Source organism: Rhinolophus sinicus, chromosome 14 (genome assembly GCF_057876585.1).
Source record: "Rhinolophus sinicus isolate RSI-liver-muscle chromosome 14, RSI-T2T, whole genome shotgun sequence".
NCBI lineage: Eukaryota > Metazoa > Chordata > Mammalia > Chiroptera > Rhinolophidae > Rhinolophus > Rhinolophus sinicus.
In genome coordinates this window covers 127,748,890-127,775,022 of record NC_142514.1, presented here as the reverse complement: position 1 = coordinate 127,775,022, position 26,133 = coordinate 127,748,890, and the positions used below count along the sequence as shown (strand labels likewise).

Below are 26,133 nucleotides of genomic sequence, written 5' to 3'. Positions count from 1 at the left end.
CCGATGTTAATATTCATCAAAAATTAAATTCTGCGTGGCTGGATTTCTAGAACCTTACACCGCACTTCTTTATAGTATTGGCTCTCTAAGGCCAAGGACACAATAATGCCAATATAAGCAGCAACTTATTCAAAGTCTAGAATAAAACATTTTGTATAATTTTCTCTGGGTTTCTACATGTGTGTGTGCATGCCAAAAAAAAAAGACAGTACACAATAAAGAAGATCAAGTAAGTTACATCTGAGTTGTAAGTGTGATTAATAATATTTACTGGTAGGGTTTTCTATTGCATAAAATTATATATATATATATACACACACACACACACATACACACATATATATCAGGTAATTAATGTTAGTTTTCTTAAAAAGCTTATATTCAGAATTCACATCTTTTTTGTGTCTGTTCATTTGTTTGTTTAGTGTTAAGAGTTTTTCAAGTAGAAGCATGTCTGTCATAAATTAAAATAGCCCATTATTTTTGGAAATGGGGGTGGTGCTTCGTAACATTAACGTACAAATACCTATGTTCAATACAATTAGATCCAATGTTATTCAAGCAGCAGGCAAGCTAGCCATGAACATAAAAGGTAGATCAAGAGTAGCTGTGTCGTGATGGATCAAAATAAAGAGGAAACACATTTCCTAGGTGATAGACATGAGTGTAATGTGGTCAGGGAATTCACTCATCAGGTGAAAAGCATATCACGTGGAAGGAAAACAGTGGGAAGAAAAAAAGTCACATTTCAGCAGAGAGTCATGGGTTTAGGTAACTATGGCAACAGCTCTTTTTTCTTTATGAAAAAGATTCTGTGGAATGTCATATGGTTTACTTTTTGTTTTTTTCTCAGCTAAAACCTCAATTGCCATAATAGAATTTTTGCTCCTGAAAGCTTTTAATAACTGGTAGTTTATTGCTTTTTTTTTTTAATTTAATGGAGTACTATCTAGGTTCACCTTCTCCATTAACACATCTGTTTTGTATTTCTATCTCCTTTTTTTTCATTTGACTTGGGACACTTGATTTTTTTCCCTCTTATCATATATTTTAAACCACCTGTGTTGAAATAGAGAAAGAACAAATTCCTCGTCAGAAGACCTCTGCCACTTACTAGACGATATTGAACAAGTTATTTAGGATCTTTGGCCTTTGATTTTTCTCAAAAACAACAAAAAATTAGGGCACAATAATCATATGTGCTTATTTTCTGTGTTAATAGCGATAATAAATGGAATGGAAAGCAGAATAATGTAGTGGAAAGGGTATAACCTCTTGACTCATGCACTCATGAGTTTCAGTAGACTTTTGTAACTTGCTTAGCTGCGAGATCCTGGACAAGATATTTATTCTGAGACCCCTTTTCTCTAAAATTAGAATAATATATCATAGAGCATTACTGGGAAATGATTTAATGAAATCTGTTCATGTAAAATGACTAGTAGCTGACACATTCTTTGAGTTCCAGGTGTGGCAATAATTATCATAATATATCTTTATATGATATATCAATGTTAGTTACAATAATGAATATTCAACCAGTATTACAGAGGCTGATTTAAAAACAATTTGGTAGCCTACCCAATCATCTTGTATTAAATAATAAGAGCTGTGATTACTGAACACTGTATCCGGCACTATAAACTAACTGCTTTACATATGTTGGATTATTTGATCCTTCATAGAATGTTGTTATAATCTCCAGTTACAAATGAAAAGCCTTCATACTCAGAGAGCTTAAATAATTTCCCAAAGGTCATGTAGCTAATAGAGTCAATATCGGGAACCATGTCTTTCTGAATGACCTACATGATCAAAACATTAGTGCTAACAATTTCTCCTACCTTGTTTCTACTTCTGCATCAAATGTAAAGACAAGGATTAGGGGTTAAGTTTTTCAAATTATTTCTGGAACCAAGGTAGATTTCCTCCTTGGTACTAATACATCCAGACATCTGAACACTTAGTCACTTGGCAGTTATAGTTCCAGTCAAACCTCTCTAATTTAAGTCTGCTGTAGGAGTCTTTTAGGCAGTCGGATCTTTTGAAAATACCCTGAGATGTTTTATTATTCAAACAGGAATGAAAGTTGTTTTGTCTAGGTACCTGTTGTGATGTCTAGTTAATCGACCCTCTAAAGGAATCCAATGTATTACATTCAATGCAAAAGTTAGGTTAGCTTTACTCAGCCATCCCTATGCCATTTACAGGCAGTAATAAATGTAGTGAATATAGCTTTGGAATCAGGAGGACTGTGTATTAATTTTCTAGCTCTAGCTGTAAACATCCTATGACCTTAGACTAGTCACCTAACTAACTGTTCTAGCTCTCAATTATGCATAGATAAAAGGATTGAGAAGTGTATTGAAGTATGAAGAAAACTAGAAACTGACATTTGTTGAGCCAGAGACTGTGTTATTTCATATTATTATGTATTATATTATCAATATATTAATAACATATTATATAAAATAGCATATTTATTTATTTCATATTATATTTAACATTATTTCATATGACAGTTGAGGAAATTGAGACTTAGCAAGTCTAAGTAATGTGCTCATTGATACTGCTAGTATGTAGTTTTGCCAGAACTGAAGTCCACATCTACCTGAATTTAGACCCTGATTTTTCCCCCTCACAATGCTTCAACTCATAAATGATATCTTAGTGACCAAAAATTAAAAACTTCTCTAAGTGTATCTCATTTAACACAGTAGCAGCCATACCTGGGATGCGTGGCTCATTCAGTTCTAGTTGATGGTGATTTAATTTGCTTTTACATTCCTATAGATTGCAAACGCACTGGAGCAACAGACTGATAGGATTGTCTTGCTTATTTTTAACTGTTGTGCAAACAGCTGGCCTGGAAGTCTTCTCACTCATAAAACATTGTTCTATGTGCCTTATCTGTTGTCTATAAAATTATTAATCATGCCGAGGGTTTGAGATCCTACTAGCCTTTTGAACTCTCCCATACTGACTCAGTTTCCCCATCATTAAAATAGGGATAAAAATATAAACAATCAAGGTGCAAATTTTAAAATATGAACACAGTGATGCCTTCCTCATGGTCTTGGAGAAAGTAGGGCCGCAATATATATTTAATAAAAATGATAATTTTCTGCAAATACTTTCTAGGGTAGATGTTGGTACCAATAACAGGACTAGGAACAAAAGGTGTTCAAGATATTTGTAGTTGAACATTCATTGGTTTATTCATTGATTTGTCATCCATCCATCAAATATCTATTGAGCCTCTATTCTAGAACCTGAGAATCAACAATAATAATAAAAAAGGAAAGTTGTCCTCATGGAGACTATATCTTTTTAAGGGAGGTGATACTGATTGTTTATTAAGGTAGATTATAGTAAACAAAATTTAACTTTGACAAAGATGTTACCTACTCAGTGCACGCAGGTCTCCTATGAAAGTATGTGCCCATTGTGAACAGTCAGTGATGGCAGGCTGCTTTCTATTGCACTTACGTTTTGGTTTAGAATTGTTCTCTCGCTACCTAGTTACCTGCTCTCATTGAATCTAAGACATCAGTGATTTTAAGATGAAGATTTATATACCCCTGAGAAAAAAACAAATCTACCAATTAAATTATGATATTATTAAGAACTTAGAATTTTTATTTTATACTTATTGAAAGAGCTGCTTTTGACTTATTTCATCAAGTATTTTTATCATAGTTTACTGTTCCCCCACATATAAAGGAAACTGTAAGTAAAGGAAGTTGATGATAGTCCCTAAAACTTCTTCATACTTAGAGTCAGACCATTTGAATTACTTTTTAAATCAAAGTCTATAATGTGTTTTTTTCTAAAATATTTCCTTGGACTTATAAATTAGGTAGAATATCAGATACATGGCAAGGAGTGGGCATTCTTAAGCATAAACAAAAGCATGGGACAGAGAAGTACCCACAATGCCCAGAGAAGAGGAGCCAGTCTGCATTTAGCAGTAGGATCACATGATTTGTAAACAAATGGCGAATGGCTGTCAGATTCAAGGTATTCTCTGGAGAAAGAACTGACAATATAGGCTGATGTTTCAATGTGAAAGACAAAGGAGAATAAAATACAAACAATAATTCACCAGTTTCTGGCTTAAACATGATGATTTATTGGTTTCTGGTTTGAGTTACAGGGTTGTTGTTATGACAGGAAATATAAGGAGAGGAACAGATTTTGGATTTTTAATGTTACATTTAAGATGCATAAAATAACACTGAAAAATGAAATCAGAGATACATATACAGGTTTAGAGTTCAGAAGAATAGTTTTGGACTAGAGATAGGAGTAAGATAGTTTTTATCATGTGGTTGCCATTTAAGCCATAAAACTAGTTGTTATAGCCAAAGAGAAAATATAAAAAGATAAAATAAGAGGGTGCAGACTTAAACTCTGGGCTAGCTTCAGGGGCATGTAACCAGTGATGTCGCACAACAGAAATTTAACAAATGTTTGTCAAATTAATTTTCTCATAAAAAAAAAAAGTTAAAAAAATCATATGAAGTAGTTATTATTATCCCATATGATAGATGAGGCCTAGGGAATTCGTGTTTTCTTAAGTGGCAGATGCAAGACTACAACTCTCTTCTAGGTTGTAACTTTCACGGTTTCTTTGGCAACCCTCAGAAAACTGCTTCCTTTAACAATTTACTTTAAATTATTAATCTCCTGATGATTAGAAATCCAAATGTGATAATCAGGAATCTCAACCTCCCTACCTTCTCTTTTTGACTTAGAGGTGGTGACAAGTTTTTTAACATAAAGGTGTTTTATGCAGATCATCTGTAGCCATTTGGAAGAGTACAACAGCCGTCAGGCTTTATGCAATGGAACTCCGGAGGGACCGTTGCTGCGCAATCCTGGAAACCACGACAAAGCCAGGACCCAGCGGCTCCCTTCCTCAGCTGATGTGGAATTTTGCCTGAGTTTGACCCAGTATGAATCGGGTTCCATGGATAAAACGGCCAACTTCAGCTTTCGAAATACACTGGAAGGTAATCCAACTTTTCACGTATTTAAAATTTCCTCTTTTCCAAATTTATGTTTACAATCTCTTATGCAAAACCCTAACCCAGAAGTGTTTGAGAATTCCGAATGTTCTGAGTTGGGTAAGAACGTGTGACATGCAGACATAGATGGCCAACAATCCTGGCAGAGTCTGGGCAGCATATCATAATCCAACATGTTAAAAACTCTTTAGCAAAATGTATAAATATACCCACTATGGCAATAAATAGAGATAACAGGCAGCCTAATGATGAATAAAGTCAGGTGTTGTTGTTTTTTCCAAGAAAAGAGTATTAGTATCAAACAAAATAATACACTTTCAGATCTTTTTGCATTTTGGAATTATGCGTGTAAATATAGGACTGTAAACCTATTATACTTTTCTAAGTTTTAGTGTTTTATCTAATTTAAGATATTCTGTACACTAGGCTCTTTGAGACAAGTCTATTCTCTTAACTATAATAAAGATAAAACCCACATGTGAGGTTAAGCTCCCATCCCATTATTTCTTAAGATTCTGTGCTTCATCAGAGATTCCTTTTCACAGTTTCTTTTGGGTCCTACCTATTTTGGCGGCAAATCTTGCTTGCATCTTCCCTTCAGCATCTGTTCATTCTTCTCTGCTCAACGCTGTAGCACTCATGAAACCCATCCACTTCACTTCAATTTGCATTATGGAAACAAACCTATAAACAAAACAAACAAAAACAAGAATATTAACTCCAGTCACAGTTTTAACTGGATGTTTGGAAAGACATAGGGTACTAACTTGTGGCAAGGCAGGCGACTCAAAATTTAACATTCCACCTCCTAAAAACTTGTTGGCATCCTACCATGTGGAAAAACCTTTGTCTCTCCCCTTATTTCTTTTTCCTTTACTTTTTTTCTTGTCATTAATTGCTGTTTTTAACTTTAACTTCTGTTGCTCAACTGTGCACAGTAGTTTCACTGTCTCTTTCATTTCCCTGTATCCTTCCAATCCATAACCTCAAGGCCTTACTCTCCCTCAGAAGCAACTTAAACAAGGAGAATATCATCCTAAGGAGGAATCCCAGTGTGAGCTGCTAAAATAAAAAATGATTTTTACCTTCCTAAAATAATATGAATGATTAATGTTTTCCAAGTAATCGCTATATGCAAAGCATGGTACCAAATATTTTGTGTAGCACTATCTCACTTAATTCTTACAATCATCCTCTGAGGAAGATGGGCTCCTTATTTCCAGTTTAAAGAAAGGAAACAGGATCAGAGCCATTAAGTAATTTGGCTACCATTGCTCATCCGGTAAGTGGCAGAGCTACATCTGTTCCTAAATTTGTCGAGTGCCAAAATCCAAGAATCCTTTCGATTGTACTCTGATGACTCAGAGTGGGCTGAGCGTTTCTTGAAGGTGGACAATATCTAGCTGGTCTTTCAATAATATCACGTAAGAAGGCAAAGCATGGTGATCAGGAGTCTCAGATACTACAAGCTAAGGCAAAGGCATACATACAAACTGACAGTCACCATCTGGGAGGATTGGGTGTCCTTGTAGACTGTGTAGGGTTTAACAGGATGCCAAATGCTGACTTAATGACATTGCAAAGTGGGCCTTTATACTAAAAGGAACTGGAGGGAGGACTTCACAGGTATCTCAAACAGATTTTTTTTGGCAGTGAGAAAGCATGGATTTTGTTATTAAGGAACATGGGCAGGTCACAGAAATAAGATGGAGCCTCATTTCTCTGGCTCTCAAATCAATAAAGAAAAGTGACATGGGCTGTGTCAACGCAGCCAGTGGCTTTCAAATGAGTTTCTAATGCACAGAGATGAGTAGAGAACATCAGGCTTATTGCAAGTAACTTGCTACCACTAATAAATTGTTTGTGAATTATTTTCTTGCTTTTTTTCCCCCCAATAATTATTCTCATTCACACAGTTCTAGTATGGTTTCTTGAGGAGGAGAGAAAAGGCATATTGTAGCACATTATCTGGCACATAATAGGTGTTCAATAAGTATAGATAACTGAATATATAAATAATATCTAAGGTACTTCAAGTTGCACCTAAGCCACAATTTAGCTTAAGCATGATTGTTACATGAAGTCAATGTACTGGTGGAAAAATGTTAGAAAACAATTATCTGATCTCTAACAAGGGCTTTTCCTGACCAGGGACACATTTTTTGTTACTCTTTTCTTTAAACATTTATTTCAGACATAATTTTAAACTTACAGAAAAAATTGCAACAATAAAAACAGTACAAAAAACACACACATACCTTTGATCCACATTCACTTATTGTTTACATGTTATCTTGTTTGCTTTCTTCCTCTGTATCCCAATCTTAACCTTATTTTTTGAGGGTAAAATGTATAGATCAGAATCATCTATCCCTGGACATTTCAGTGTGTTTTTACTTAGAACAGGAATATTCTCTCACATAACTACAGAACAGTTATCAACCTCAGGAAATTCTATATCAATATAATGATTTATTCTAATTTAATGTTTATATTCCAATTTTTTTTCAATAGAACTAAGAATATTCTTTATAGCATTTTTTTTTTCCTCTCTAATAGGAGCCAGTCTAAAGTCAGGAAGTATTCAGTTGTCTTGTATCACTAGCCTTCTTTTATCTGAACTATTTTCACAGCCTTTTTTTTTTTTTTTTTTCTATGAGATTGACATTTTGGGGGAATACAGTTTCTCCCCCTATTTTAAAATAGAATTTTCCTCAATTTGAGTTTGTCTGCTGTTTCCTCATGAATTCATTCTTAGCCAGAATTCTACATAGGTGATTTTGTGTCTTTCTAAGAGGGTGCCACATCTGTACGCACATGATGACCATCTGTCTCGCATTGATGATATTAATTTGATCACCTGCTCCAGGTATGGTCCAATTTCCCCACTGTATAATTACTTTTTCCCCCTCTCCAACTAATAAATTGACTACAGGGAGACATTTTTTAAGACAATGCAAATATCTTGCTGCTCATTACACTTTCCTCCTGCAGTTACCATCCATTGAATGCTACAAAATGATGACTTTCCAACTTCATCACTCCCTTTACATTTATTAGCCAGAACTCAGGATTCCACTATTAGCAAGAGCCTGCCCGCCTTTCTTTCTTTCCTTCCTTCCTTATTTTCTTCCTTCCTTCTTTTCATTCCTTCCTTCCTTTTTTCCTTCCTTCTTTCATTCTCTATTATTTATCTATCTATATGTATCTATCTATCATCTATCCATCTATTATATGGAGTAAAGACTTTCCATTTTTTCCATGGTGTATAATTCATTAAGTTGCATAATTATCTTGGTGCTTAAATGGTCCCAGATTTCACCTGTGGGCACACCTTCAAGCTGGCTCTTATGTCTTTGTTTCATATTCCCATCATTTTTTTTAGCACTTTCTTTCTTCCTAATATAATAAAATATTCTAGAGTCATCTTGTACCTACACTGCCCCAGATCTGGATTCAGCCACATCTCCAAGAAACATTGGTTCTTTTCAGTGGGGAGGGATAATAGACAAAAAGATCTGGGAGTAACTTTTGTTCTGCTCATTGGAGAGACACATTTTATCTGAAAACTCAGACAGGGTGGCATGCGGGATGTCTTGGCCTACTAGGAGTGCTCAAGTGACTACAGCTGCAAGGGGAACAGGACTGGGGAAGCAGGAGCATAAGCAAGCATTGGACCCTACTCTCTCAATAAACGCAGGTGGAATTGAGTGGTTGGTTTTTCATGAACATCACAGTTATTGCTGCCCTTTTTTATTTTGGGCCTTGTGAGTGGTATGTCATGTACGGCCCATAGAACAAATTCTCTCAGCCAGTCCTGGGATAGAGGAGCTGTTGTGTTTCCTACTAAAGTTATCTGCGTATGTTTCCTCAGTTTTTCTCTTAGATTTAAATGCTGAAATAAATATTAAAGATGTGCAATTTATAAATTGTGTAAAAGAGACTCATGTTTTTAGATAAGGCAAAGAAAAATGAGAATGCATTACGATTAGGTTAAACAGTTGTTCCCCATGGAGTGGGGGCTATTAGATTCAAAGACTACCCATGGTATCCTGCACTTCACAGTTTGTAATAGTCTAATAGGCTGATGCAAAATCAGCACTAGTGTGTCTGTTGGAGGGTGAGGGAGGTCTGGCTATTTACTGAAGTGGTCAAAGGCAGTCAAACTGACTGGAATTTCATTCAAACTCCATCATTTTTTGGATGTGTTCCCTTAAGTAAGTTATTTTACTGCTGGGCCTTAGTTTCATCATCTAAAAAATTACGGATATGAATAATAATTTATGGGTTCATGTAAGGACTGAGTGATATAACACATGTAAATGTAAAATATGTATTCAATAAATTACAGCTATTACTATGCTAAACTAATTCACTATTGACAATCAGTTATCAATCAGTAATTTTTCTGACAATTAGCTTAGAAATCAAGTATAGACTGGTACCTGAAAAAATAAATCATGATAAGCTAGGTGTAGTGGAAAACTAGGGAGGGAGAAGGGTGGAAAAGAAAAATTCTACTGATAGACTGAGAAATAGATAGCATTTCTGGAGATCAATAGCCTTCCAGGAGATTTCCCAAAAACAAGGAGACAAAGGCAAAGGCAATGCCTGTTCCACAAAACAGAAAATGAGACGTTGTATCTGGCTAGAATATTGAGTTTGTAGTGGGAAATAACAAGAGGTCTAAAGAGTTCAAAATATACCATGCACACCAGTGTTTCTCAATCTTCTATGAAGGAAAAAATGTAAAAAGGTATAAGCCCCTAAGGATATGTCCACAGATTCCTAAGGAATTAAGAAGCTAAACTTTATTCTATGTAAATGTCTTTCATATCTTCCCCAGAAAAGAGATATATTTGAAAACCCAGTGTTTAACAATCATGACAAAATGTTCGGATCTTGAAGACTATGTCTACATACCTTGTTTGGTGAAACACTGCTGTGGACAACTAGTCATGAGAGGTTTTTAAGCAGGAGAGATGTAAGTCTATCAATATTTCAGAAAGATATGAAGCAAGTGGCCTTCGCAGAATGCACAAAGATTAATCAATGAGCTAATGGGGGGACGATGGATGGTGAGGGCTTGTTTTAAGGTAAGGAGAATGAGATGAAGATGAGTCGGTTAGAGTATAGAAACGTGTATGCTCTAGAGCAGGGGTGTCCAAACTGCGACCCGCGGGCCAATTGCGGCCCATGATCCATTGTTAATTGGCCCACAGCAAATTCCAAAAATATATTTAGTTTATTTAAATAAACCAGGTGAGGCAATATGTACTTCACCTTGAGTGGCCGGGCTGTTTGTGTATTTTAACACATATGGCCCTTGGTGAAAAACGTTGAAAAAAGTTTGGACACCCCTGCTCTAGAGTATAGCGTGCCAGAAGCTCCTGGTGAGGGATTATGAGGCAGAAAGGGGAGCAACACATCAAGGAAGATTCTGAAATGTCTACCATTAATTTCTAATAATTGGTCCTTGTTTTGTCCTCTTAAGCTCTACACCATAAAAAATCTAGTTTGTCTTCATATAACAGCTTTTCCAAAAAAAAAAAAAAAAAAAAAAGCAAACCTGCTATTATGAGTCTCTAGAACCTTTTTCCCCTGTATCCAGCCCTTCAATCCTGTCTAATTTATTGTGACTGTCAAACATGTCACTGGGAAGTGTCTTACCGCTTCATTTGCTAGGATTTCTTGAGGAACAGTCTAGAGAGTGGTAAATGAGTTCTGAGCTTTAAGTAAAAGGGAAGGGAAGTTTTGAATACTGTTATAAGGTTGCACTGTGCATATTTGAAGAGAAAGGCCAGCAGCCTGTCAAAATGAAATCTCAAAGAATAACCTATTTTTCAATCTCTCTGCCTGAGAAATGGGCTTTCTTAGGACATCCAGAAATGATCACACTGAACTCAAAAAAATAAATTCAATTGTTACTGGTTGTACAGACCAGAACACAAAGGACACTGTTTAAACAGGGTGAAACATTCAAGTGATCAGATGGCCCCTACACATCTGTACCAATTCTGAGGGAGTCCGAGAAAGCTGAGTGGCTTGGTATAGACTGGTATACACTGATCCAGAACAGAGGTGGAGGATTTTGACAGATAATTCATCCAGATCAGGAAAACTTTTCCAAACCTGGATTACTTAACCCCCTAGAATTACCTCCTTACCAACACTGTTGATATTCTGATTGGGAAACAATCCTGATCATAATAACAATAATAAAAATCCTTACGTGCCAGATAGTCTAATTCTTACACATTATATTATTTAATTCTTACGACAGTCTCATAATGTTTAATATTCACTGATTAAGCTAAAGCACCATTTTTAGTAGTTATTCCAATGAGTTTAGGTGACAATCTGTCTCTTTCCAGTTGAATGAGCTGATACATCTCATTGGACTTAAAGGATAAGCTTTCTTCTCTTTACTCCAAATTCTCAGGGCAAATAGGTAGGACCTGTCCTATAACACGTAGGGAATTCAAACAGATGTCCTCTGTATTACTTTCTAAGTGGGTTTATTTTGAATGTGATTCTTTAATCAGGAGATAATGTTGCCTTTTTTAAAAGTCTGAAATAAAATAGGGACTGCTATAAAATAGCTATTTGCTAAAGAAAATCTCATTTTCCAATAATTCAAGTTAAGGTCCTGGAAGATCTTCAAGGAGCAAAATAATAATGCACCTCTTCCAGGTATAGAGTTAGGTATTAGACACATGGAGATTTCATTTTCTTGAGACAAATCTTGAAAAAAATGTCACCACTCATTAGCAACGAAACACTGCAATGAAAAAGCAGAATTCTATATTCATGCATTTATTCATTTAGCAAATATGAGTTGAGAGATGTCAGGATACCAAAGACAAATTAACTATGTCCCATGTATATGTAGAAAGGACTGTTTTGTAATCTTCCATAGTGAATTATCTAAAATATTTTAGCTTCAGTGTCTACTTACAACTCTTACTTTCTGTTGTTCGCTTTCCAGACAATGTCTGTCAAATGCCTAAGTCTGAATGACCATGGTTTATCTCTCAAATATGCATTCTGGTAAAATGGCATTCCATAAAAAACATGGTTAGTTAGCCCTCAATACAAAAAAAAAAAAAAAAAAAAAAAAAGCATTTGCCACACAAGTGCTTTTCCTCTAAATTACCGTCATACTTCAGAATGCATCAGAAATATTACATAAGTATGTCCCATTCTGAGTTTTCTAAGTTGCCATAGTGGAGCTTAGATCTCTCATACACTTCCAATCTTGCCTCTGTTATGAGGCCCAGCACTAATCATTGTACTCTGTGTGGATTTCTTGGAAGAAATCCTTGTGTAAAAACAGAATTTTTTGGATGACCGAAAACTAAAGAAGAATTACAATAAAAAATTAATAAAAGTACATAGACTTCCACTTCTGGTAAAATAGAGTAAATACACTTTTCCCTATTCTCCTTTCTCAGTATAACTAAAATCTCTGGATATTTTATAGAAAAGAAACAAAATAATATAAATGATGAAGATAAGGCAGAATAGCTAGAAAGTCTGGGATCTCTTGACATGGTGGTGAGTCTCTTGTTTGTTTTTTTTTTCTGTTTGTCTCATACATCCAAGATTTGAAGCTGGAAAAGCCAAAAAAAAAGACCTGGCAACAGCAAGAGGTGCAGACAAAAACAAACCAACAAAAACAAACAACAAAACCTGCTCTCTCTAGCCAAAAGACAAGGAAAGGGGCAGAAAACTTTCAAGCAATAACCATTACACTCCTTTCATACACCAAAAAATACAAAAAAAGAAACCCTGTGGCACAACCCCCACCCATGCCAATAAAGGCTGGTTGGGATGACTAGGCCTCCACCCTTGCCAGGCTGTAACAATGTATACCGATGCCCCAGCCAGGAGGATGTCAGAAGAGACTGAGCAGGAAACAGAGATGTGCATCCCAACCAGGAAGTAAGGGACCACTCCCCCTACGTTATATGGAAGCCATGCAGGGGAGCTGCATTTCCACACCTACCTGGCAGCAAAGAGATGCCTCTCTTCTTCTCTGCTGAACTTGTGTTAGAGGAAACCTAGTAGGGAGGCAGGAACTCAACTATTACCCAGCGATACTGAGGCCATCCAATCCGTGATGCTAGTGGAGGCCAAGTGGGGCAGAAATGAGTCATTCCTATCTCTCACAGCCAGCACGGTGAAGAGGACTAGCGGGGAGTCTGGTCAAGTGGGGAACGACTTCTTTCCCCAACTAGTTCTGATGAGGCAGTGTTTGTTTTCCCTTCCTTTGCTGGAGTTGAGTCAGAGAAAGCCAGTTAAAATAGAAGATTTAATAAGATCCAGAATCTCATAATATTCAAAACATTCAAGTTTCAGGCAAAAAGTCACTCAGCATACTAAGAAAATATCATATTTTAGTGAAAAAGGACAATCATTAGATAGTGACACTGAGCTAACAGAGAGGGACATTACATAATGATAAATGAATCATTCCACCAAGAAGACATAGCAATCCTAAATAAGTATGTACCAGACAAAAAAAGCTCCAAAATATATGAAGCAAAAACTAATAGAACTGAAAGGAAAAATAGACAGATCCACAATTATAGATGGAGACTTTAATACCCCTTTCTCAACAATTGATAGGACTTGACAGAATATCTACAAGGATATAGAAGAACTCAACAACACCATCAACCAAAAGAATCTAATTGATATTTTAGAACTCTTCACCCAACAACAAAATGGTAAACATTCTTTTTGAGTGCTTAATACAAAACATGTTTTAAGATAGACCATCTTGTAGACCATAAAACCATCCTAAACAAATCTTTAAAAATTGAAATCATACAGATTGTGTTCTCCAACCATAATGAACTAGAAATCAATGAATGAAACTAGAAATCAATAACATAAAGATAACAAGAAAATATCATCCAAAAAATTGAAAGAAGGAAAACCAGAGACCAATATCTTTCAGGCATGTAGATATAAAATCCTTAACAAAATATTAACAAATAGAATTCAGCAGTATATAAAAAAGAATCCTACATTATGAATCAAGTGAAGTTTATTCTAAAAATGCAAAGGTAGTTCAATATGTAAGTGTTTTGTATCTTGACTCTTTCAATGACAATATGCTGGCTGTAATATTGTGTTATAGTTTTCCAAGGTGTTACCATTGGGGGGAAGTGAATAAAGGGAACATGAGAGCTCTCTCTATTATTTCTTATAACACATATGAATCTAGAGTTGTCTCAAAATTAAAAATTTAATTATAATGGAACAAAACAAAAATACAAACAAAACAGTTTTAGGCTAATATTTGAAATTTACTTTTAAATAGATGGATGAAATAAAAGACCACAATACTAAGAACCTTCTCTTGGTCAAACAATGAATGATACTCTTGTGCATTGGCAGTTATTGATTCATTAACATGAAGAGATGCAATCTGTAGCACTATCCAAGATAATATTACAATTATTGATATGTCCAAAAGCAGGCTTAAGGCAAACATAATATAGATTTTATTCTAAATGTTGCAGTTCACTAATAGCTATTATCACTTTTTTTCCTGACAGTTTGAGATTAATGGAAGAATTATTGCCCCAGAGAATAATTGCTCAATAACTTCTGTAAAATTCACCTGAACCTAGATTGTTTACAAAGAATTTCCTTAAATATACATCATAGTTCTAGTAGACCAAGAACTATCTGAATCTCTAATTTTATAAATACCTCTAAAACGTATTTATTAATCTTAAGAACCATCCTTCTTTGATGCCCTGGCCTTGTTTTTATTTATAAACACAGCATTAGCAGTTGCTTTTTATTTCATGGTCATATTTTATGAAGGAATGGGTTTCCATATCAATTCATCACGGCTATTATTTATGTTGTAGTAAGGTGAGAACTACAAACCTTTTAATAAGGCAATGGCGATGTGGAAAGTCGGCTAGCTTACTGGTTAAGAAAGAGTCTTGCTTCTATTTTTAAGTCTTGCAGTTGAATCAAATTTCTGATTTGGGAAAAAATATATGAATGGTTATGTGTCATTGGCTTTGAAAATTTGATATAAATTGTCTAACGATGCACTGAAATAAGTTTTGTTTTTCTTTAAACATATCTGTATAGAGAAGGATAAATAGAAAAGTTGATCATTAGACTAAAGTATTTGGGAAATATAGATGGTACATACCCTTTTAGAGCTTCAAAACACAACTTGGAATAAGAGATCTAAGAAGGTCTACAATAGAGAGCTGTTTTGATTTGTTTAACTCAAAATATTTACAGCTAATTTGACAATAAAACCCATCTACCATCATTACCTTGTGTCTTTTATTACCCCAAATACTCTTTCAAAATCATTGGGTTTATAAATTTCCAGAAATTTACTTGGGAAATGTGGTCTAAAATTAAAGTGTTACATCTACAAATACCAAGGGTTAATTCTAGTCTCCATCTTTTTAGACTCAATAAATTATATACCAGTGACTGAATAATTATCCATTCCTTCTTTACAGTTAAGTTTAGGAGGCTCAATATAATTATTTACTTATTTAGGTTAGTAGAAATCTGTAGTTGAACTTTAGTTGGATCCAAGGGAAAACACGTGAGACAGAAACTTGTCTCCAATGCTAAGTATGTCATAAGATGCTACTTTCCTAAAAGAAACTTGTCTCCAAATGCTAAGCATGTCATAAGATGCTACTTTCCTGCTAAAGTTCATCTAGCAGTTCTTAAAAAAAATTGAAGTTACCGCATTGTACAACTCTTAGGATACCACCCAAATTTTATTGTATTGTGCTCTAGAGAATGAAATTATCGTAAAATTTAACATAAATGATACTCCCTAAGGCTCTGCATTTTTACTGCACTATAAATCTATCCTCCCTTAAAATTAAAAGCCAAAGAAAACTAATAGCTAACATTTATTGAGAGGTTACTAAATGTTAAGTACATTAGTAAATAATGTATCTACCTTTTATCAACTTTATCCTAAGTGGTAAATTCTCCTTATTATCCCCACTATATAGATTTTAAAAACTGTCAAAAAGGCAGTCATCTGCGTACAGCAACATAGATCATAAGTGACAGAACTGAAGTAAAGGGAGTGGGGGGGTGGGAGATGAGGGTAAGGGGGATCAAATATATGGTAATGGAAGGATAACTGACTCTGGGTGGTGAACATACAATGGGATTTATAGATGATGTAATACAGAATTGTACACCTGAAATCTATGTAATTTTACGAACCATTGTCACCCCAATTAAAAAAAAAAAAAGAAATCCAAAATCAATAGCAAGTCTGATCTCATAATCTCATTGGAAAACATTTAGAAATATGATAAGTATATGACCATCTTTGAAGAGGGATCACTTGAATTTAAGACATGAGACCCTGGGTAAGTCATTCAACTTCACAAAGCACATCTTTTTCATTTATAAAATACAGATAATATTTCTGTACTATCTATCTCTAAGATAATTTTTGTTATATTACAATGAAGAAAACCTTTATTAGGATTTATTCAAGGTGTTAGAATATTATCTTTTATCAATAATTTTAACTCAAACTATATATTTTCTCTTTTTCCTCCTGTAGTAAATCCAGAACCTTGTGAGTGATTGCACAGTAGGTGACTTACCAGTAAAAGACTTGAAATCTTGTGGACTTGGAATTATAAATGTAGTTGCTTGAATGAGTAAAAGAGAATGTACCAATAAAAAGGATGAGTTTCATAAGCAGAAATACTTGAAATATGATAATTTATCAGTATAAGAAACATCACATATAAATACCAAACACCAACTATGGTTCTAACTATTCGTTCTGAGATTTCACAGGCCATTAGTTTCACAGGATATTGCTGAATTAGTCTATTTCTCCTTCTATTAATTAGGGCTCACTTTAAAATATTGTAAGAAAGAAAACCCAAATAATGTGGCTTTAAGACGACAGATGTTCATTTTGATCTCATGAAACAATGCAGAGGTAGACATCCCAGGACTAGTAGTGCAATCACCTATTCTCGACTCCCAGCTTCTGTCTCTAGATCTTCATTCTAATGTCATCTTAATCAGTGGGAAGAGCACAAAGTGGGAAGAGGACTCATGTCTATTCCTCTTTAAAGGCATAAGTGAGAAGTGTCTCTCAATTCCATTTTATCCTTATGGCTAAACAGGCATGACCATGCTTAGCTCTAAAGGGGAACTGGAACTTGTCATCTCCTGCTAGTGGCCATGTGCCCTACTACATTTAGGATAATCAATATTAGGAGAAAGAGGAGAATTGGTATTGGTGAAAAAAGGAGAGTAGTTTATGTCACAACCCCTTTTCCTAGTGTTTACTGAAATAATATAAAATTAAAATCAAGTACTCTTACCACAGTGGTCTCTCTACAAAGTTTCATATAAAACAATTAATTCTGTAGTGGTAAATGAAGTGTCAAAATATTATTTTACTTCAGACCTTCCAAGTTATTAACCTTGTGAGCATTTATTATATAACTTAGAGAACTGGAATGTGTTAGAGTAACATGCGAGGATGTTATGAACTGAATGTTTGTATCCCCTCCAAATGCATATGCTGAAACCTTACCCCCCAACGTGTTGGTATTAAAAGGTGGGCCTTTGAGATTTCATTAGGATTCCATGAGGTCATGAGGGTGGAGCCCTAATGAACAGAATTAGTGCCATTGTAGGAGTCACAGCCGACCTGGCTCCCCGTCTGCTCTCTACCATGTGAAACGTCACCATGAACTGGAAGTCAGCAGTTTGCAACCTGGAAGAGGGCCCTCACCAGAACTTGACCATTCTGGCACCTTAATCTCAGACTTCCAGCCTCCAGAACTGTGAGAAATAAATGTCTGTTGTCACCCAGTCTATGGTGCTTTGTTATGATAGCCCAGATTGACTGAACCATAGAAGCTCTAACAAACAAACCATCATATTTTAGTGACCTAACCTAATAAAAATTGTTTGATTTCCTGCCCGCACAAAGTTCAGTTTTCTAATAAGGTTTGGTGAGTGGCCTTTTGCATGGCCACTTTAGTAACTACCATCCCCCAGCTTTCTGATGGATCTTCTGCAGCTTCCTGAGAAACAAGGGAACAAGGTGTTCAGAGGGTGTCTTACAGAAGAAATACACTGGTCAAGCCTGGCAGTGGCCTACCTACATTCTACCCACATTCCACGGGCCACAATTTAGTCATAGGGCCACACCTAAATGCATGAATGGTTATGAATCCAGGAGTTTGGGAAAACAGGCTTCATGAACACATTTTGTTGTGTCTTTCTGTTTGAGCCTTTTGAATTTTTTTTTTTCCCTTCTAGGATCTAGTAATTGCTGAGGGGTTTTGTTTTTGGCAGGGATGCCTCATTTACATTGAAGCCTTTCAATTCTTGGCTGAAAAAAGATAATTTATTTTCTCTCACTCGCCACTGCTTTCTTCCCCCCACCCCCTTTCAACAATATTTTCCCACTTATCCCATTTTCCACGAAGTAGAAAAAGTTCATGAAATTCTGTTTTTGCCAGCCATTGTATATTCTTTCTCAATGGCCTCTCCCAAAGTATATTCCATAATTGATGGGTGAATGATTGTTTCTATTAACATGCTTTGTTGCAATGAAGAATCAGCTATCTCTTCTCTCCTAACATCTACTATTATCTCCTCCATGCTGAGCAACACCATAGCCATTATTCATACAAGCTGCTCATCCCTTTCTCTATATACAATTAATTATTCCATCAGGAGAACATTGAGAAAATGGCCTATTAAATAAAAGCATAAGAGATAGATTCAAAGCCATGATCCATCTTAGTCATTAACCTTGGAACATTATGGGCACATTTCAAACAATTCTATCTTAACTGACTTTAAAATTGTGCTAGCAACTGGAGTTACATGTTTTAGAAAGAGAAAAAAATAGGGAGGCTGGAGAACATAGTGGTTAAGGACCGGGTTTTAGAAATAGAGAAAGAAAGAAATACCCCATATTTATTTATTCAAAAAACATGTACAAAGCATTTACTGTTTGTGGCACTTTCCAATGTATAGGAATAACTAGTGACTATGACACAGATATTTTTTTTTCCTCTTGGAACTTACAGTCTAATTAAGAACTGGACCATGAATTAGTAATTATAAACCAAAGGAAATAAATAATTTAAAAAAGGGAAGTACAAGTGTTATTAAACAGAGGGTTCTAACCAAGTGTTTATTGTCAGAGAAACTCTGATGGAGGATCTGGTATCCTCAAGAATGAGTTAGAGCAGGTCAGGTAAAGTGCAAAGAAGAAAAGCGGGGGAAATTACAAGTTCTTTCCAATATCCTAACAAAACAGTCTTACACATTTCCAGAGAGTCCCTGTAATTAATAACCACTGCTGATATCAACTGCTGACATCAATATAGTCTCATTCCTCAGTTCCTAAAACCTTTTACATATATTATCTTAATTACTCCTCTCAAAAGCCTTATAACATATTTATTATCACATTCATCTCATAGATGAGAAAACTGAGATTCAGAGAATCTAAATAATTTGACAAGGTCACACAGCTGATAGGTAGCAAAACTGGATCATCAATGGGGTGATCATGTCCCCAAGTCTTCCAAATAGAGAGACCAAGTTTTAGAGGAAGCAGAGAGTAGTGGTTAAGAGTCAAAGTACCTGGTTAAAATCCTGATACTATCACTCACTAGCCAGATGACTTTTGGTAAGTTTAACCTGTCTTTACTTGAAATCCTTCATTTACAAAGTGAGGATAATCACAGTACCTATCTCATGTGCTGTTATAAATATTATACCAGTTAACGTTTGTAAATTAGAACACCTTTGTGATGGAAAATTATCATTAAATAATAGAGTCACTGTCTTACGTGCCAATGCATAGCCTAATTTTCTGTCTCCTTATAGAAACCAAATTCTAGACAACAGAGTAGATATGTAATTGAGACCTCCAGTGGACAAAAATTGTTGCAGAAAAGCATTTGTTCTAAATTGAACTGATATCCAAAGTGTAACAAAATGATAGTACTTTCTACTTAGAATTACTTTTCAAAAACAACCTTTGAGATTCAATTATATTATTTCACAAACTTTTGAAATTCAGCAAGGGAATTAAATTTGACAGACATAAACATTAGGCTAAGCAGGTGAACACCTGGCCTTGTATATTGATGGCACTACCAAATCATTCCAGCTTTCTCTGTTTTATGACAGGAATCTGATTGATCCAGCTGACTGTATCCCATCTGAAATCCTGTGATAGGAAAATTATACAGTATTCATCCAAAGGAAAAGGGAGAGTGGGAACCACTATCATAGGGCCTTCTCTATCCTGAACCAGTATATTATAGAAAACAGGGCTGAATCAGGTATCTGAGCTTTTATAGCTTTTTTTATGAAAAGAATTAAGGGGAACAAGGGTACTATTGTAACTAGAAAAGAACTAGAAAACAATATTGTCATCTACTTTACAGTTACTGTGAGGATTAAGCTTCATAAGAACATAAGGAAACACTTAGCCTAATGCCTACCACTCAAGAGTTGAAAGTATAGTAATAACAGTAATCTTTGTTGCCAAATGGTAACTAAGTAGTAATAAAGAGAAATAAGAAAATGTATGAATCATATTTCATTTATAATTAAATTGTGAAGATGAGGATTTGTGACATGTAAGCATAGAGAAGACCCTATTTGAAACTGAAGGTTGATAAATGCAAACACACCTGGGAAAAATTCAAACATATTTTCAACTGATTTTAATCAAAGCATCTTAAACATAATTATCCTTGAAGGTCAGAAACATGATGGCATGAGGGGTGTTCCATGATATCTCCCCTTGAAGCTACAATAAAACAAACAGCTTTAATTCAACAAAGGATTCTCTAAGTAACAAACAAACACATCTGAGAGATCTGCTCATCAAAACATCTGAAGGTGGGTGAATCAGGGAAACTGGGGAGGAGGGAAGGGAGAAGTGCAGAGGCAGGGACTGAACTACTAGAAAACAAAAGATAAAATGGCTATAGGAAATCCTCATATATCAATAACCAGCCTAAATATAAGTAGACTGAATTCACCAGTAAAAAGGCACGGAGTAGCAGATAAAATCAAAAAACAAAACCCAACTATATGCTCCTCCAACAGACACATCTCAGCTGCAAGGACAAATATAGACTCAAAGTGAAAGGGCAGAAAATAATGCTCCCCAAGTAAGTGGCATCCAGAGAAACGCATGTGTAGTCATACTTATATCAGATGAAACAGACTTCAGGATAAAAAAGATAACAAGAGACCAAGATGGACACTTCATAATGATAAAGGGGACAATACAACAAGAAGACATAACACTTATCAACATATATGCTTCCAATCAGGGAGAATCAAAATATATAAAGTAACTACTAACAGATATAAAGATAGTAACTGACAAAAACATAATTATAGTAGAGGACCTAAATACACAATTGACACCTATGGGTATATCATCCAAACAGAAATTCAATAAGGAAATATCACTTTTAAATGACACTTAGGCCAAATGGACATAATTGACAACTATAGATTATTTCATCCTAGAACACCAGAACATACATTATTTTCTACTGCACATGGAACATTCTCATTGAGATACAAAACTAGCCTCAGCAAATTTAAGGAGACTGAAATCACAGCAAGCATATTCTCTGAACACAACATTTTGAAATTGGAGATAACTGCAAAGACAAAGCAGGAAAAACCACAAATACAAGATTAAACAACATGCTATTAAAGAATGACTGGGTCAAAGGAGAGATCAAAAGACACATAGAAACAAATGAGAATGAAAATACATTGTATCACAATTTGGGGGATGGGGCAAAAGAAGCATTAAGAGGGGAATTTATATCATTAGAGGCCTAGCATAAGAAACATGAAAAAATCCCAAATAAACAACCTAATATTACATCTTAAAGAACTAGAAAAAGAACAAATGAAATCCAAAGTCCCCAGAAGAAAGAAAAAAATAAAAATTAGAGGAGAACAATGAAATAGAGAACAAAAAGACAACAGAAAAATTAATGAAACAAAGAGTTGATTCTTTGAAAAGATTAATACAATTGATGAACCCTTGGCTAGACTCACTAAGGAAAAAAGAGAAAAGACACAAACAAAATCAGAAATGAAAAAGAAGAAATTACGACAGATACCAAAGAAATGCAAAGGATCATAGGAGAATTCTATGAAGGACTATGCCACCAAATTCAACAACCTAGAAGAAATGCACAAGTTCTTAGAAATACGTAACCTTTCTAGAGTGAATCATGAAGAAGTGAAAAACCTAAATAAATTGATCAATAGTAAGATAATTGAAACAATCATCCAAAACCTTCCCAAAACAAAAGTCCAGGATCAGATGGCTTCTCTAGTGAATTCCACCAAACATTCAAAGACTAGTTAATACCTGTTCTCCTCAAACTCTTCCAAAAAATTGAAGAAAAGGCAATACTTCCTAACTCATTTTCTGAGGTCAACATTACCTTGATACTAAAACCTGGTAAGAATAACATAAGAAAACTACAGACTAACAACTATGATGAATACAGACACAAAAATCCTAAACAAAATACTAACAAATTGAATACAACAATACATTAAAAAGATGATACATCATGATAAAGAAGTGTTCATTCCAGGGCCCAAGGATGGTTCAACATATGTAAATCGATAAATGTGATACATAAACAAAACACAAGATAAAAATCATGTGATCATACCAATAAATTCAGAAAAAGCATTTGACAAGATAAAACATCCATTTATTATTAGAACACTTAATAAAATGGGTATAGAAGGGAAGTACTTCAACATAATAAAGTCCGTATATGACAAAATCTCTAACATACTTAATGGTGAAAGACTGACAGCTTTTCCTCGAAGATCACTAAACAAGACAGGGATTCCCCTCTCACCACTGTTATTCAACATAGCATTGGAAGTCCTCGCCAGGGCAACCAGGCAAGAGAAAGAAATTAAAGGCACCCAAATTGGAAATGAAGAAGTTCAACTGTCACTTTTTGCAGATGACATGATTCTTTATATAGAAAATCTAAAAACTCCACACAAAAAAAAAACTATGAGAAATAATAAAAAAATGCAGTAAAGTTGCAATATACAAAATCAATGTACAAACATCCACTGCATTCTGACATACTAAAAGTAAAATTTCAGAAAAAGAAATGAAAAAAATAATTCCATTTGTAATGCAACAAAAAGAATAAAATACCTAGGAATAAACTTAACAAATGTTGTGAAGGACCTATACACAGAAAATTATAATCCATTATTAAAAGAAATTGAAGAAGACACAAAGAAATGGAAAGATATTCCATGTTTATGAATTGGAAGGATCAACATAGTTAAATGGTCATATTACTCAAAGCAATATAGAGATTTAATGCAATCCCCATCAAATCCCAGTGGCATTTTTTAGAAGAAATAGAGCAAAAAAGTGATCAGATTTGTATGGACTTACAGAAGACCCCAAAGAGCCAATGCAATCCTAAGAAAAAAGACCAACACTGGAAGTATCACACTCCTTGACTTCAGTTTCTACTGCAAAGTCACAATAATCAAAACGGCGTGGTGCTGGCAGAAAAACTGGCACAGAAACCAATGGAATAGAATTGAGAACCCAGAAATAAACCCACATATGTAGATAATTTCGATAAAGGAGCCAAAAACATACAATGGAGACAGACAGTCTCTTCAATAAATAGGGCTGGGAAAATTGGAAAGTCATGAACAAAAACATGAAACTAGACTGCTATCTGTCATCATATGTCAAAATTAACACAAAATGGATCAAAGACCTAAACATAAGACCTGAAACAATAAACTGTATAGAAGAAAGCATAGGTACTAAACTTATGGACCTTGGGTTCAGAGAGGATTTCATGAATTTGACTCCAAAGGCAAGGGAAGTAAAAGCTAAAATAAATGAATGGCACTATGTCAAATTAAAAAGCTGCTGCATAGCAAAAGAAACATTAACAACACAAAGAGGCAACCACCCGAATGGGAGAAAATATTTGCAAACAACACCTCTGATGAGAGGCTAATATTCAAAATATGTAAATAACTCATACAACTTAACAACAAAAAATCCAATTATATAATGGATAGAGGAACTGAAGTGTCACTTCTGCTAAGAAGACAGACAAATGGCCAACAGATACCAATACATGAAAAAATGCTCAATTTCACTAGTTATTAGGGAAATGCAAATCAAAACCACAATGACAATCTACCTCACACCAGTTAAAATGTCTATTATCAACAAATAAGAAATAACAAATGTGGAGAAAAAGGAATCCTCATACACTGCTGTGGGAATGTAAATTGGTATAGCCACTATGGAAAACAGTATAGAGTTCCTCAAAAACTGAAGAATATAATTACCATACAACCCAGCAATCCCTCTCCTAGGTATCTACTCAAAAAAAAATCTAAAGACATTTATCTGTAAAGATATGTACCCTGGTGTTTATTGCAGCATTATTCATGGTGGCCAAGACATGGAAAGAACCAAAGTGTTTTTGATAGCTGATTGGATAAAGATGTGGTACATATATACAATGGAATATTACTTGGCCATAAGAAAAGATGAAATACTGCTGTTTGTGACAACATGGATGGATTTTGAGATTATCATGCTAAGCAAAATAAATCAGACAGAAAAAGTCGAGAACCATATAACTTCACTAATATGTGGGATATAAAACTGAAAGCACGAAACGAACAAGGCAAACCAAGAAACAAAAACTCATAGACACAGACAACAGTTTAGTGTTTACCAGAGTTTAAAGATTTTGGGGATGGTAGAAGAGGAAAAAAAGGGGTCAAATACATAGTGATGTATTATAGAAATGTACACTTTAAACCTATATAATTTTACTAACCAAGGTTACCCCAATATATTTTTATTTATTTGTTTAAAATTCATTGAGGTGACAATGGTTAGTAAAGTTACATAGGTTTCAAGTGTACAATTCTGTTATACACCATCTATATATCATATTGTATGTTCACCCGGAGTCCATCAACTTATATTTGATCCTGTTTACCCTCATCTATCACCTCCTTACCCCCTTACCCCTTGGTAACCACTAAACTATTATAAAATTAGTCCATGTTATTAGTCTATGTCTATCAATAAATTTAATTAAAAAAGAATTACTCTTCATTTAATACAAGTAGAGTATTAATTATGCTTCCCTACAACTAGCTTTGTGTTAATTTTTTTATCCATGGCATATGGCTGCTCTTGTTATACTTTCACAACAATGATTCCTATATACAAATTTATAGGTATAAAAGATAAAAGTAGAATAGTATAAGAGAAAGACAAGACTGAGGATGTAGTTTTGGCATTAACCATTCAGAAGACATGTGACCTTTAATACGTCTTCTAGATTCCTCAATCTCAATATCTTCATGTGCAATATGACCATGTTGATACTTACTCTATCTCCTTTATGTAAAGAATATCCAATGGTGTGCTGGACCTGACTCCTATCTGCTGTGAGAACTGACCATATCTTTTCTCAACTCTTTACTCAATGACATTAAGTTGGGACTTTGAAATTAGCAATCGTGGGAATATTTACACCATGGAAATTGATGTATGCTACAAATCAAAATATTCTCCTCACCCCTCCACATTTCTCCTCTGAGATTTCATGGTTAATCTTTGCTATTACAATATTGGGAATGTCAAATGAGAAAATGTGCCTGAAAGTGTTTTGCAAACTATAACGTAATGCAAATGTTATAATATTCATGAAGGAAAATTATAGCTATGTAGGGAATCTGTGACTTGCATTGAAAGTATCATTAAATTATCTTGCCTAATTAAAAAGCAAAGACATAAATGAGCTAATAGGACACATTTAAATAATGTAATTGACTTGTATATTATAGAAATGCCCTATCGAATCAAGCCAATTAAGGGATTGTTATATAGAACATTTGCAGGGTAACTAACCACCTTTGCCCAGAACTATGGGTTTTCTCAGGACCAGAACAAGCTACAGAACTTGTAGGGCCCAATGCAAAATGAAAA

General features: G+C 34.8%; 1 protein-coding gene across 1 annotated transcript in view; it reads left to right on the top strand.

Annotated features, from left to right (window-relative positions):
* Positions 1-26,133, top strand: part of TYR (tyrosinase) — a 90,485-nt gene that overhangs the window by 4,088 nt on the left and 60,264 nt on the right. The window contains exon 2 of the mRNA XM_019739563.3: positions 4,799-5,015. Coding sequence (XP_019595122.2) covers positions 4,799-5,015 — 217 coding nt within the window. The remainder of the gene's footprint in view (positions 1-4,798; positions 5,016-26,133) is intronic.